The sequence below is a fragment of the Mastigoproctus giganteus genome, chromosome 8 (assembly GCF_048544385.1).
Source record: "Mastigoproctus giganteus isolate SK-2022 chromosome 8, ASM4854438v1, whole genome shotgun sequence".
NCBI classification, from domain to species: domain Eukaryota; kingdom Metazoa; phylum Arthropoda; class Arachnida; order Uropygi; family Thelyphonidae; genus Mastigoproctus; species Mastigoproctus giganteus.
In genome coordinates this window covers 94,586,155-94,602,321 of record NC_143582.1, presented here as the reverse complement: position 1 = coordinate 94,602,321, position 16,167 = coordinate 94,586,155, and the positions used below count along the sequence as shown (strand labels likewise).

The 16,167-nt window shown below is 39.2% G+C and overlaps 1 protein-coding gene across 4 annotated transcripts in view; it reads left to right on the top strand.

Moving 5' to 3' along the window:
• The window catches only part of LOC150081721 (cell adhesion molecule Dscam2-like), a 285,694-nt gene extending 269,770 nt beyond the window's left edge, over positions 1-15,924 (top strand). For 2 of the 4 annotated variants that reach the window (XM_090379593.1, XM_090379591.1), the window contains 3 exons: positions 6,387-6,554; positions 11,962-12,113; positions 15,283-15,924. In XM_090379593.1, coding sequence (XP_090235719.1) covers positions 6,387-6,554; positions 11,962-12,113; positions 15,283-15,381 — 419 coding nt within the window. In that variant the 3' untranslated portion in view covers positions 15,382-15,924. Of the gene's footprint in view, positions 1-6,386; positions 6,555-11,961; positions 12,177-15,282 lie in introns of all 4 variants that reach the window. The other 2 variants (XM_090379592.1, XM_090379594.1) reach the window with 2 other exon arrangements.
• Positions 15,925-16,167: the final 243 nt, after the last annotated feature.

Here is a 16,167-nt window from a genome sequence, read left to right as displayed (position 1 = left end):
AAGCTGTGGCAGCTCGCATTGCAGTTGGTACATCATTTACCATTGTTTCCATTTATATTCCGCATCTGCACCACTTACGCTTTCAAAACTTGATAACCCCATTGGGCAAATCCCAACTCCAATTTTCTTTTTGGTGACTTTAATGGACACTATTCATTGTGGGGGTCTGCTATAATGGATACAAGAAGCAAATTGATGGAGGAATTCATGAATAATAATGATCTTAATTTATTAAATTCTGGATCTCCTACCTACATCCACCTTCCAACCGGATCTGCTTCTGCAATAGACTTGTCAATTTGTTTACCATCCATATTTCCAATCATGACATGGTATTAACCGATCTCTTTAACAGGGATCACTTTCCAGTTATTTGCTCACTACAAACAGGGGTAACTCCAAATCCTGATCAACGATCCACTTGGTAGTTTCAAAAGGGAAACTGGGGTGGCTATTCTGCCCAAATACTCTTAGACAAATTTTATGTTCAAAGACACCGTATTGATGATGTAAACACTTACATAACCAATCAGATTCTGACTGGAGCTAAGGCCTCTATTCCAAAATCCACGCCATATCGAAAACACAGAAATCACGGGTGGAATACAGATTGTTTAATTGCCAAACAGGAAAAAACCGTACTTGGAATAATTTCCGTAAGTATCCAACTACTAGTAACCTAATTGCTTTTAAAAGACTGAAAACAAAAACTAGACAAGTTAGGTGGACAGCGAAACGGGATTCATAGATTGCTTTTGCCTCAACCATCACCAAGGACACGGATACACGGGTCATCTGAAAAAGAATACAAGCGTTCAATGGCAAATTTGTTCAGCTGCCCTCTCCGATACTTCATTGGAAAGGGGAAGACATTTCTACTCCTGAAGAAGTTGCTAATGCATTAGCAGAATCATTTGCAAAAATCTCGGCTTCTGCCTCCTATGCGTCCACCTTCCAGAACACCAAAGCAGATTCAGAACGGTATAAAATCAACTTCTTCACGCGCCGCTCATTCCCGTTCAACCAGTGGGGGAAAAATAGTATACCTCCCTGCAATATCAGACAGTTACATTCAGCTCATGCTACTGTGAACAACCATGCGTGTAAAATTTATATGGATGGTTCCAAAACTGACAGTATGGTAGGTGCTGTGGCAGTTTTTCCTTTATGTACAATTTCAGCCACACTATCACTAGCTTTCAGCATCTTCACAGCTGAATTATATCCCATTAAGTTAGCGCTTAGTAAGATTATTGAGCTTTCCATCTCATCTGCCATAATTTCCACAGACTCCCTCCGTGCTGTCTCTGCCATACGAAAGAATTTCTCCTCTTCTCAACCTACATTGAAACAAATTCATTCCCAGCTATTCTCTTGCAGTGGGTCCAGTCAATCAGTTTTTGCTGGATCCCTGGCCATTCTGGGAAATGAAAGTTCTGAATTTTCCGCTAAACATCCTCAACCCACTCTCTCACAACATCCTCAAGGTCCTTACACTGACTGTAAGTCTGTCATACGCAAAGCATGCTACGATAAACCGGCACAGATCTGTAAAAGTAACAACAATAAACTTTACCAGATAAAAGAAGATCCAAAGCTGTGGCTCTCTGGTTTCCGATGAAATAGACAAGAGGAAGTGGTACTGGCAAGACTCAGAATTGGACTCATTCATCATACTCATCTCTTCCTATTATCGGGAGAAAACCCACCTCAGTGCTCATCCTGTCAGACACAACTTACGGTCCGTCATTTTCTGGTTGATTGTCCCTTACATTCAACCATCCGGTCAAACACTTTTCAGTCACTCTCCATATTGAATATATCACCTGATTTATCTCATTTCTTTGGAAATGAAGCAAACTTTGAAGCACGTTTATTATATCTAAAACATATTGGCTTGTACAGAAGCATATTATTTAACATCACTAACGATATGCTTCTTGTGAATAAACGATGACCAGACACAATTTGTCCTTAGTAGTCCTTGTGTCGTTAAACCCAATACCAACAACCCTAGCCACTAGGGCAGTGTATTTGTGAACTTCCTACGTAGGTTGACAAGATGCGGTAGAAAAGATAGGTTTTTTGTCGATGGTATTTTATTTGGGCTTGAAATTTAATGGTAGTGCCATGGATCTTTATCTGCGGCGGTCTGATTGGTGCAAGTGTGCCACTCAGTAAGACAGAGCAGGTCCTAGCAGTTGAGATGTTCAGTTGGTTATGAATAACCCATTCTTGTAGCACTGTCAGCGCACGATTTGTATAGGTCTCTAAGAGAGCCCCGGTGTCTGCCCCCAGGATCACGATCAGGCTATCAGCGTACGCTCGTGATTAGACTTCTCCAAGTTCGATGCTCAAGAAGTCATCAAGAATGTAGTTCCAGAGCAGGGGCCCTAGAACGTATCCCTGCGGGCAGCCTCGATATATATATCTTGAAACGTGAATATATGGGGTCTTCACCATGATGTTCTATCTACTGATGCAGTTATATAAGTTCTCCGGGATCTTGGCTTGACTGAGTCCACCCAGGACACTCGGACACCATAAGGCGTCGAATGCCCCGGCGAAGTCTTCGGATATTACGACGAAGTATTTATTGTTGCAGTTTGTGGCTGGGGCTATAATAAATCCCAGTGCAACAACAGTTGATTTTCCCTCTCCAGTTGAGGTCTGATCTGTCATAAAAATGTCTTAATGTCAAAGCAAATAAGCAACTGAAATCATTGAGGAGATGAAAGCTGTATATGGGGAGGGTAGCCCATTATATGAGACTGTTAAAAATTGGTAAAGTTGAGGGCAAAGCAGCGTGCACGATGACCCAAGAGAAGGAAGACATATCTCAGCCACAGATATTGCGGCTAAACTGGAACAGCTAATCCTTGAAGACAAATGTGTGACTAGAACTTTAATAGAAAATTATGTGAATGTTAGCTATTGGTTATTTTGCACCATAATGCATATACATGAATTATTGCACATATGTAAGCTGGCAGCTTGGTGGCATCCGATATTGTTAATACCTCCTTAATAGCTACACAGGAAAGAGTGTTTCGCACGATTGTTAATTGTTAGAGCTCTGTAGAGAGAATGTTTATTTTTTTGAACCAAATTGCGACGATGGATGAATGTTGAATATGTCAGTATTGCCCAGGAAAAACAGACGAGCAAACAATGGAAACTTCATCTTCACCAACCCCCAAAAAAACAAGACTAAGTTGTCTGCCAAAGCGGAGGTGATATTGTCAGTCTTCTGGAACTTTAAAAGTATCATCCTCGCCGATTACCCCCAAAATTCAACAGCATCACTGATAAGTACTACAGAAATCCCGTAGCAAAGTTAAGAGAAACTAAGTTGCTATTTAAAGGTGAACCTCATAGCTGACAATGTTCGTGCTAACAAGGCTACTCTCCTGGTGAACTTTGCAATCAGGTATGGCTTTGAAAATCTTCTTCCTCTTCCCTAAAATAAAGAAGGGTTTTATTCAAGAGGCTTGATAAAGCTCATCCACTGATGATAAAAATCTGAAGGCAGCTGCATAGAGAAGGATGAAATTGACAGCAACGTTTCATCTTAGTAAATCAAATATTTATAGATGAGGATAAATACTTATTGATCAACCTTCGTGCGATTAATATGCACGAAAATTGAAGTTTACAGTGACTGAAACACTTCAAGAGCCATGTTCTTTTATTCATAATTATGCAAATAATTAGGAAACAAATCTTACAATTATCAAAAGAACTACTTTAAACCTCCTGTTTTTAGCTACTATTGTTATAAATAATTTTATTTTGCGCAGGTAACACTTAACTAGGTTTATCCCTTCTCAATTATCGTAATGCGTACGTTGGAGGTCGAGGAACCATTAGTCATTTTCCGTTGGTGTAGTGATGGCAACAGTAATTAACTACCCACTACCCCGGTTTCAGTAACATGAATCTGAGAAGACCATCCTTACATGTTAATTACAATTCAGTTAACAGTCAACCCGAAGATAGCTTTTAATCAAAAAGATTGTTTTTAACAGCTCGAGGCATAATTTATTAAAAAAAAACACTTTTCTATTCAGCTTTTCGCTTATTAAAATCTGCAAATTAGAATTGGGCAACCATAGTCTTTTGCGACATCGTGCATTCCATGGTAAGTTGGAATAAATCATCGGAAAGTACTTTTCCTCCTTCTTGTGTAACAGAAGCTAATTAGTCATATTGATCGCTGTTGGAAACCAGGAATATACGTTCCTTCCTACTGCTGCAGATGTATCGAGTGAAAGAAATTGCCATTAAATTAACAGGCATAATCAGAAATCCCTATATTAACCCCCTTTTGCTGGGCACGTTTCAGATTTTGTACGACAGCGCATAACCATAATTGCGAAACCTGTTTTAGCCCTCTCCAACACTTATTAAAAGTTTTAATGCAAGCTTCTGCATTGTTATTTAGCGAGCAAGAACTTTAACGGATTAATTAGCTAACTGAAGTCCCCTTTCTCGGTGACTAGGCGAGTGATTGATTATGGAATTGCTGATAACGTAACGAACATAACCTTGATGAGGGTGCTGTTCGGTAATTAGCCGACAGATAAATGGATGGGAATAATACCATTGATTAATAGGATGCTTCGCCCCTAAAACTTAACTTACAAAGGAGAAAAAAAAAAAAACACCCGCTTGGAGACACTAATTTAGAAACAATGAAAGTAAAGCCCGAGGGTAAAAGAAAAAAAAATAATAATGAGACACCGTTCTGTTGAAGACCACAATGACAGCAGCATATTGTGAGCGCAAGAAGACTGGAAAAAATTGTTTTTATATACTTCATTTTATGGTGGAGTTTTGCGAGATAACAGCGATCCATCGGATTTTGTCTTGGCATTAGGAAAACGAATTGAAGCCTTTTCAACCTTCGAAAGACATAAATCATAAGCCTCCTGTCGTTTAATTATTGGCTGACATCTTAGAAACTTTGGTTGTTATAACCCAGGTTTAAAAGTCAGCCACGTTTCTTTGTCTGGCAGAATGTGGACGCAGTTTTAAGATTTATCCATATGAGATAACGCTCATGGAATACAAGCTTTCCATTGCGAAGATCTATGATGACCAAAAGGTTCCTCCGATATAGCATCATAGATGTTGGTATGTTATCCTGCCTCTAGGTTATGATATCGCATATTTTACTGAGAAGTTTCTCGTTTTTCTAGTTTGTGATAGAATAGAAAGAACAACGCGACCGTCAAGACCATATTCAGGATTATCTTACCTTTCTTTCAAAGCCCTAGTAGTAGTACAATTGGTATAATCACCATCCTCCCCACACGGGTGGAAAAGACCTGAGTTCGAATCCTGTCAATGACGCGAGGAATTTTTATGGGTCCTTTCCACAACGTGGCTCAGTTAGTCGGTCTCGGGCAAGGACAGCATAGTTTTTTCTTCGCGGGTGTTTTGTCCAGCAAATCAACCAAAGAACACACGCAATTTACAGACATATATGACGCAATATGACCTAATTTGCTGATGCTCCTAATACCCTACAACAACCCTTCCTTTCAAGAATCACCAAGGGAGTTCTTTACGGATATGGGTTCTGGAAACACCTTTGTTGCTAGATTTTGATCTGGCAACAAAGCAGTTGTGGCTTACCTATGGAAGCCCTTCATCTCCACAATCGAAGATGGTTAGTCAGATTCGGTCGAATGATATCGACGGTCTCATACCATGAATTTTATTCACAGTGCAGCCGGGAGGGCATTTGAATTCTTCTGTGATGGCACTGGTTTATGATCAAGATAATCTTTCTGGGAAGAGGATCATTCGCAAATGTCGCAGTTGTTTCTCTCAACCTTCTAATATAAAAATAAGATCGGTATGATGCTTAGCAAAACGTAGCATAATCCAAAAGAAGTTTAATATAATTTTTATTGAGAGACAGGAAATAATGGTCAACCTCTTAAACTTTATCCCCGATACTCACTACACAATTCTAATTTTGGAAAAACGATAAGAATGAGTCTCCAAAAATAAATCAATTAATATCCGGGGACCAGCCAATGTTTCTGATGCCTGAAGTTTTGACAAGATTAAAGAAAGAAAAGTATTAAATTTACTCCTTATGTCTTTCTGCTTTTTTTCATACTAGTTCCCTAAACACAACCAAAAGAAGCTCATATGAAACTGTGGACCATTATTTTATTAGGTCTTCAGGGTTATTTTGTACTCATATTTAAAACCGAACGAACGGTTTTAAATATCAAATTCAATGGGTATATATATATATTTTTGGTTTTAATTTCGACTTGGATTTTTGAATTCTACAGTAAAATATCTTAAATGTATTTATTTGAAGAATAAAGTGAGTGAATTCACGAAAATTATTCTTCCAATTTTAGCTGTGATGCGGGGCTCCGTAAACAAGCACCCGACCGAATTAGCCATGAAGGAACTGGCCAGTCAGCCTCTCGACTGTCTTTCAAGCGAAGACGGCACGCAGCGGTCTTCCTCGCAGTCTACATCCCATTATCCGTCAGGTCAACTAGTCTACGGGCCAGCCCGAACAGGTACCTAAAAGTTATTGCATCACAACATTTAAAGTTTAAATTTTATCACAACATTTAAAGTTTAAATGTCTTGAAATATAAATCTTTAAGTCCTTAGAGTAATTCTCACGACATTCTGAACGAACGTCAATCAAGCCTCTTAGATGGTATGACTTTCGCGTTTCTGAAGCGTGGATCTCTTTGGGATGAGGGGGGGATCGCCTCCTCATCTTTCACTGTTGTCAAGACCGCCTGCTTCCTTTGAGCGATAATGTTAAACTAATGCATCTGCTTGGACGTTGATCGTATAGATGTCGTTCATGTAATGGATGAATTCACAAAGCTCAGATAACTACGAAGCCACTTCTGGCTTGGTGTTTCTCCTTTCTCAGATATAATTTTGGTCTCAGCGACTTCTACAACAGATGTTCTGTATGCGTTTTACTGTTTCAATAAGAACGATCAGACATTTCAGTTGGCCGCCTTATTTTCACGGATTTCTTTGCGATTGTAAATGTCTACTTCCACCAGGATAATGCGCCATACCAGGGGTCGGAAACTCCTTTAAGAAATGTTGAAGTTGACAGAGAGTTATGGAAAAATGCTGTGCTTTGAAGTGGGAAATTAAGCACATCATGTATACCTTTTTGTGGAGTAGAAGAGGTCGGAATTTTGCTTCATCCTATGGTGGCAGAGAAATTCTGACTAAAGCATATATAGAGACTTAAATGCTCTCGAATACCTTCGCAGGAGGTTACGATGGCATCCTACTATCGTCTGACATCTTTTGGAGGGCGATGGAAGGTGACGAAGAAAGGAACAAATACCCGAAATCTTCTACTTTAACTTTAGTAGTTTCAGCCAAAGGCTCATCAGGACCAGCCCTTATAGCTCCAGACAAAACAGACTTTAAGAAAATCTACTCAACAAAAATACTTCAAGGAGATTATGCGTAACTCTTAAAAATATACAACTGGAAACACCTGGATTCGAACCTTGTCATGGCGGGTTGAATTTTTATGGTATTTTTCAGACCGTGATACATTAATCGGCCTGCATTGAGGATTGCGTAGTTTTTTATCTATAAAAACGACCATAAAATATATGTCATTTAGAGAGACTCAATGTACTGAGTCTCAATATACTCAATGTCCTCAGTTTGACAAAAAACAAATCAGATATTAGTCCCATGCCTTTGCACAAATCCTACAGTTGCAGTGTCGTTCAACACTCATCTTAACCATCCATGCCTCCAGTTATGGAGGCATGGATGGCATATTTATTCAGAAGATTCAGCAGCAATCAAAACTAAGTGTCGATGTCCTTCTGCATGGTCTTCTCAAGTGTTGAATGACCTTCTGCAGTGGGGTTGCAATCCTCTCCAATCCCCAAATTACTGAACACATTTTCATTAGAGTCATCAAACCAGTGGAGCTGGACGACGTAAATATCTTCATTCTAAAGAAGTCCAAGCCCTACGTCATACATGTCCTACCATTTATCATCAATAAATATTACCAAAGCGCTACTTCGCCTGCTTGGTCTGGACACGATTTTTGTTTGTTCTTAGTACTGTACGTCTTCCCTGTCTTTTACTCTTTTGTCACATGTTTTCGTCCCGAAACAAAGGAAGTTGCGCAACGTCGCCTTTATCATAGGCTTAATAAAATAAAAAAAGGGTGTGGTGCCGATAATTTGATTTTGTTTATTACAAATTTGAAATTATAAAGGCACGCGAATGTTATATACTGCAATAAGTACGTATGCTTATGTTTTAATTATCGCTCGTTTTCGTTTAGGCTTAGCAGAGACTTTCTGTAGGATATCCCTATTGAGAAATTGTTTTTAAACTATTCACGTAGCGGTTTCGATAAAGAACCACCAGAATGCTTCAAGAATGCGGTTAGGAAACCACCTGCTCTAAATTACTCTCGGTGGTTGTCTTCGCAATGCGACTGTTTCTAAGCTCTCGAGTGATTTTTTTGGTTGCCGTTGGTTAAAACTAGCTCGCACTTAACACATATCCTTCTAGCGTTTTTTTATTTCCAAGTAAGGCTGGAGTTAATGTAGCGTTTCGTGGTTATTAGGATTTGCGATTCATCACTCACCGCGCCTTTACGCTGGGAAACTGTGGCTTGAATATTTAATACGTTCACTCATGTAAAAACAGAAGCGCTTGCGTTTTCTCTCTGTTGCGTAGACACCTGGCATTCTTCTTGACTGTTTTTTCTTCCTCTGCCTGTTTGCAGCTAGCGACCGCACGTTGCTTTATTCGTGAACCAAATATTTGAAATATTAAAACGCTCTTCTGGGCAACCACTACTCTGATGTTGACGATAGTCTTTGAAAGACTGATTGAAATGCTGCGGTGAGTTCCAGCCAGTCATCTCAGGATATTACACTCTCCTCGCTGTCAAGACTTCTTGAACGTACCTAAGATTGTAAATTGTAGATAAGAGTAAGATAGCCGAATTTGTTATTATAGAGATCCAAGTGAAACGTGTCGATACTGCCTTAACAGGAGCGAAATGCAACTCAGAGACCAAAATTTTCAAACAGAAAAAAAAAACAAAAAACAAGGGTTGTTTAAAAGTAATTCGCAAAACATTGCTCTGTTTAAGCTCCCGTGCGCAAAACTGATGGGACAGAGGTACTTTACGTCCTCCCTGCCCTTTTACTCTTTTGTCACATTTTTGGCTCGAAACAAAGGAAGTTGGGTAACGTTACCTTTAGGACGAACTTAATAATGTAAAAAAATATGTTGTGCCATTGATTTTTATTATTATAAAATTCTGTTTGTGGCGTCCCGTCAAATTATATTTGGCACGTGCATTGTCTGTTGGCGTCAAAAAAAAAAAAGTATGGAAAGCACTGAGCTAGAGTGCTTAAAGTATTAATCCCAAGAAAGATGCTTCTTTAAGTTTCCAACTGTTTCTTCACATGATAATATATTGTTATAAATGGTTCTATTTTATCATTTTATTTGCTTTATTTTTCTTTTACAATTTTCTTCACTATCTTTTATTCATATTACATTGCTATTTAAGGTTATCGATATTGCCATGGTTTACACGTAAGCATTCTTATTACAAATTTGCAATTATGAAGGCATGCGAGTATTATGGACTTCAGTAAGTATGATTTAAGTCTACATACGACTGTTTAAAAAAGGCACCGGTGTCCTATAGGAATGGGAAACTAATTTTGTTAGATAGAGAATTCTAAGCGCTTGCTGTAGGTGCACTAAACTGTGTTAATGAAGGAGTACCCGAGCCCTTGGATAAAAATTGAAATCGGGGCTAAACAAAGGAATGTTTCTTTGGTGTGCAGGATTATGCAAACCAGAGGAACATTCTGTGCACCTGGCTCTGTCAATCGTACCGTAGTGCCAGGCCGAGAAACTGCACACGATCATCCACGTGCTGGATGTTCACTCATTGATGAGAAGAATGTGCTGTTCATTGCTTCTCTAATAGGCGTTGGCAGGACAGACGATGCTATCCGAGTTCCAGAAAATAAAGATAAGAATCTAGGAACGTGAACTGGATGGTACCTTAGATTAATGCTTTTACACAGGCCAACAAGTGACTGGCAACACCATTTCCTTGAGATGGTGACACCTCGAATGAAAACCACTGGTCTAAATCATCCAATCTTCCAAATTTCTTCTGGAGCCTTCCAACTTTCTTCCAGTATTTCAATCTTCTTGCATATTCTCGTCCAATCATCTTGCACAACAATGTAGGATGGCTGGTGCTGTGACAGTTTTACTGAAGCGATGGAAATGGAGAAACCCTTTGGTGCTCCTCTTATTCTCCAAATAAATGAGGCCTTGAGAGATGAATTTCTTCCAACCTTCTTCCTGATCTTCTTCCAACCTTCTTCCAGTCTTCCAATCTGCTTGCATATCTTCATCCAACCTTCTTCCAGAGCTTCTAGACCTTCATCCAACTTCTTCCAGAGCTTCTAGACCTTCATCCAACTTCTTCCAGGAAGGTCCAGCATCCTACCTTTCTTTCAGAGTCTTTAAATCTGCTTCCAGACCTTCGTCCAACCTTTTTCCCAATCCTCCTCTAGAGTCTTTCAATGTTTCCTGTTTGCCATTAAAAATATGTAAGACTACGTACCTTTGTGGTATTAAATTCTGTACAGTCAAAGTCAAATCACTGTATTTGAAAAAGTGCCAAAAGATGGGGGTTATTCCTAATACATTATTGTGAATCTGTGCGTTATATTTTCTTTAAGAAATGTGTCTGCATAGATGTGAGTGCTGAATGAAAACACTTTTCTTGGTACTCCTTTTATTCTGATAGAGCACTGCTGATGTCACGTTATATAAGAATAGCCGTATTCCTAAACAGCATGCAAGTTATATTTATCACTTCGAACAATAAATGGACTTTATTCCTTACGACTTTGGCAATCTCTGAGGGCCTTCTTTACCTGGCTATCGTGCTCTGTTTCCCATAAAAATTTAAACAAGAAAAGTATTTTAAAAAGTCTGTATAATTCTTTTCATTTTTTATTACGAAGACAGTTCATAACTTTGTCTTAGTGCGAGAACAGATGCTGAGAAACGATTGTGATCTTCCACATCCAGCCGAAATCAGCAAAAGAGAGAGAAGGCCATAAAAACTGTTATTGCATAAAGATCAGGTTTGCTGCATCTCACGAAAGTGGACTCGGCTGGGGAAAGCCATTTATAGAGAAATCAAACGACCGAACTTTTAATGTCTTTCGGATAAATGACAAGCACGCTAAGACTTAAATGGTCAATAAGAACGAAGCTCTTCTTTTCTTTTATGCCATTGATTATAATGACTCTTACGGCAAAGACATCCACCGTCTCCTAGCTACTATTTTTGGGTCAGGACACGCGCAAAGGGTCCTCACTAATTATGGCTGTTATTTCCAGGGGTGTTGAGCGTAATTACTCTACCTTTTTACTTCAACATGCCATGTCATGTCCTGTCTAGCTGCTTGACTTCTCTTATTCTTTGCTTGTCTCCACGGAGACGTGAAGTTTTACCTCAGAAGAAAGGAGGTCACGGTTTTTGCTACCTTTTGATTGCTAAGAAAGTCTCTGTCTTATCCGAAGGTTTCTTATAGCGTCTTAATTTATTGCAATTTGATCGCTTCTCCAGATTCTGCGCTGTAGACTAATACACCACATTGTTCATTTTTTATACGAAACTATCTGTAATTATACGTGGGTGTCTTCACTGATTTTCTTGTTTTTTTTCTCAGATATTTTAAATAATTACTATTGTTGATTTGATTATTATTAAACTAATTATTATATTTATTGTTATATAATTATTATTTTATAATTTAAAATAATTTAATTAGAACTTAGTTTTTTTTTTGTAAATTTTTAAACGATCACTAGAGGTCGTGTGATGGATTGTTGAATCATCTCTTTTTACAGACGAAGAGGAGGAGGCCCATCCCTACGCCACGCCGTACGACACTCTGCCCGTGCCCGTCATGGGAGAGACTCAGCCAGGAGCGTCTGGGATGCGCACCCTCACTCAAGGATGTAAGGAGAGATGCATCAACAACATTTATTCCCGAGGGCAGGTACTTGGATTTGTATGACCTACTAGTAGTGATCGAGGTGGTGCACAGGAGAGAGAAAATAAAGTTAGTTGTATGCTTAAATGTTTACAGCTTTTGAAATTAGTAAATGTGTAGCTGTTCTAGCGTAGTCTGTGTGATTAGCATGTGACAACTTTGTGTATTTATAAATGAGAGGGTTTATTAGATCTATCACATTACCTGAGCAATTTGTGAATGTCGGCTTGATTCAGATAAATGTACACTATGAAACTGATGACAAGGATTAGCGCTGAACCCAGTGAATAATGAATAAAGGATTAATGTCCTATTTTATTTACTTATCAATTAATATTCTCCTGTATTAGCCAGACAGATAATAAGATCTGTTTGCTAAATATCCTAACGATCTTCTATTTCTGGCCAATCCCCACATTAATGTGTTGAAATTCACGAAATCATTGTCTTTTGAGGTTGAATTTGTCTAATTAATTAGAAAGGCAACATACACTGTGCTGCCACTTTATTAGGTGCACCTAACTAGTAGCGTGTTGAGCCTCCTTTAGCTTTCAAAACAGCTTGAATTCGTCTAGGCATGGATTGAACAAGATGCTGAAAACGTTGTGCAGGAATGGAGTACCATGCAGACATGAGTGTGTCACGCAGTTCCTTGAGATTCGACGGAGGTGTAGGCCTGTAGCGAACAGCCCTTTCCAGCTCATCCCATAGATGTTCAATAGGATTGAGATCCAGGGACTGAGCGGGCCACTGCAGCAAAGAAAAGTCAATGTCATGTTCCTGGAACCATTCCATAGTGATTCGGGCTTTGTGCACCGGCGCATTTTCCTGCTGGAAGTAACCATCTGACTGAGGATAAACTGCCAACATGAATGGATGCACTTGGTCAGCAACGATGTTTAGGTACGATGTGGCGTTCAGACGTGAATCTGTGGGTATCAATGGACCCAACGTGTGCCAAGAAAACATACCCCACACCATAACATTGCCCCCACCACCTTGCACATTAGTCGTCAGACATGACGGGTCCATGGATTCATGTTGTTTTCGCCAAATTCTGAGCCTTCCATCAACATGATGCACCAGGAACTTCGACTCGTCAGACCAAGCAACTGTTTTCCAATCCTCGATAGTCCAGTGCTGGCGTTGCTGTGCGCACAGGAGGTGTGTTCTTTTGTTCCTAATTGATAACAAAGGTACGCGACGTGGCAATCGGCTGTTGTAACCCATTCGCGACAAAGTGCGACTAGTGGTCCGTTGCGATATTTTGTTCTGCGCACCAAGGTTGTATTCTAGCCATCCTCCTCTGACTTCTCTCATCAACAAGCGATTTTCTTCCACAGGAGTGCTGTTGAGAGGATATTTTCAATTTGTTGCACCATTCTTGATACACCCTTGAAACTGTGGTGTGTGAAAAGTTCAGGAGAATTGCTGTTTCAGAGCTACTTTGTCCAGCACGTCTTGCACCTACTACCAAGCAACGTTCGAAGCCCGTTAGAGCACTCCTTTTCCCCATCCTTGCTACGGTTTGTGCGCTTAACTGACACTAAAAAGATTGTTCTGCTGCATTTATATCCATAACTGTGGTCATGTGACTTGCAACGTTGCAACTTGTGGGACAAACCATTTGTGTGCACAGCAAGGGTGTACCTTATAAAGGGGCAGCGCAGTGTATATAAGACTATAAATACAGAGTACTATATGATATGGGGATAGAGGGTGTATTTAGAGCCCTTAAATATTTGATTTTAAAAACTTCCTAATGATGAAAAATTTACTGGTTTTCTGTTTTGACCTTATCACCATTGAGCTGATGTAGGAATAATTTCAACATTGTTCATTTGGATTTTAGCAATGAGTTTCGCACCAGAGATTACTCAATAAGCTGGAACACGTTGATATCACGGCTGAGTGCCTTAAATGGTGGCGGGAGCCAGAGAGATGCAATTAATGGTTTATTGTTTAGTTAGACTTGGTTCTCCATTAAGGATCTGTACGGTGACCATTGTTTCCGATTTTCTTAAATTACATCAACGAAGAAAGAGAGCGTGACGTCAAAATTTGCAGGTGATTCCAAGATAAGTAGAGTGATTAATAAACATCACCAAGTACTCCTTCTGGACTATTTGGATAGGCCTCAAGGGTGTCAAGAAAATGGTACCTGTGCAAGGTCTTGCACTTGGGGAATAACAACCCCAAAATAATTTATATGCTTTGTGGTGTAGAGACAAAATCATTACAGGAAAACTATACTGGAGGTCATGAAGTTCTCCGTGCAGTGGAGACAGACGGCAAGAAGGACCAATGGTATGCTATCGATGATTTATCGAGCATTTGTTTGTAGAGATTAGGAATGTCATAATCAAACTTTATAAGGCAATTATGAGACCATAATTGCCTTATACTGTGTCCAGATATGGAGATCACACCCAAAAAGAGATAAAAAACTTCTTGGAATGCGTTCAAAGGTAGGCAATCCGCTTGGGAAGATCTCAAAAGTGCGCCACTATGCGAAAAGACTTGCCAACCACGCAGCTCAAAGGCGACCTGATGGGGTCTGTAAGGCTTGGAGAGGAGATAAGTAAAATGAATGGTTGAATGAATGGTTTAAATGGTTGAAGCTTATCAACTTAGTTATAGTAATTTAAATTAATCAGCCTTGATTAATTTAAAGCCTTAATTAATTAATCTTAATTAATTAATTAAGATTAATTAATTAATCCCCAAACAAAAATTTAATGAAAGAATTCCAATATTGATGGGCAGGAACATAAGCGAAGGACAGAAAAGAATCATCAAGATAAATAGACCGAAATCCCTCTGAATCAAAGATAACCTCATTAAGTACGATCAGTATTAGTACAATGTTGAGATAAGCGCGTGCCACAGTTTAGCTTTTGTACAACGCAAAGATCAGAATCAGAAAGAATCAGCCGATATAAGAAAGAAAGCAAGTTTCATCAAAAGTAGCTGTAAGGCCATTATCCACAATGTCATTAATACACATTGTTATAGTTGTGCTAATAATACGCACTGTATGTCAGTCTTTTAATGTATTGGGTGTTATTTTAGTGTTTGTGTGTATGCGGTGTATGAGACAATTTAATAATAACCTTACAAATTTGAGGATATCAGTTTTATTATCTTTGTTTCTTTTCTTTCCCGGTTGCCGAAGAAATCTTCGAGAGAGCGGCCCTATGAGTCACTGATGTTGACCTCTGCTCAGTTCCACGTACCGCCCCCCTACGGAATGGAGAGACCAGGAGATGGGTGACAGTCCATTGTGTACATCCCTTTACTGATTCACCGGAACTCTTAGTTGTACAAACGGCGCGTTCGAAAATTGCGAACGGTGCACGTGAGGCATCGACAAAAAAAGAAAAAAAAAAAAAGCGCGTGGTATTTCTCCGCTTTTTGTTTGTTTTATAGTTCGTGTGCACACAGTGCTTGGACGACGTTCTTCTTGTAATTCGGAATTCTTCCTTTCAAAGACTCTTCAAGAAGTGTGGCTTCAAAAGCTCTGCCCTTGACCCCCCACTCATCTTACTCGACGTGTCAAAGGGACTGATAGTTTCAGAGACTGCGACAAGCCAGAAATCGTCTAAATTTCCCGTCTCATCAACGTGCAAATGCACATTAATCGATCGCCTGGGGGTAAACAGCGTCAGGACCACCGGTGTCGACCATTATTTCACGATCTGAAGTTTGTGTATTTATCTTAAGTATTTTTGCTAGCCCTGCTCAGTTTCTGCGTGCACTATTTCTGTTTCGATATTTATACGAAATAATCTGACTTTGTATATTTGTTATACGTTTTTTTTTCCTCCCGAAATCTTATTTATTATCTCTTTACTTTGCTCATTCGAAGTGTAATGTAATATTCACAAGTTATTCGTATTGTTAGACTATCGACCTTTTGTCAGAGGTTAATTAAAATATCGGTTTTATAATTAAAATAAAATTTTTGAAATATTATTGTGGCTTTGTCAATTGTTGATTCACCTTGTTTTTTTTTTAAACTGTTCATTCCCCAATCACTTCACCATGCTAATTCTCAATC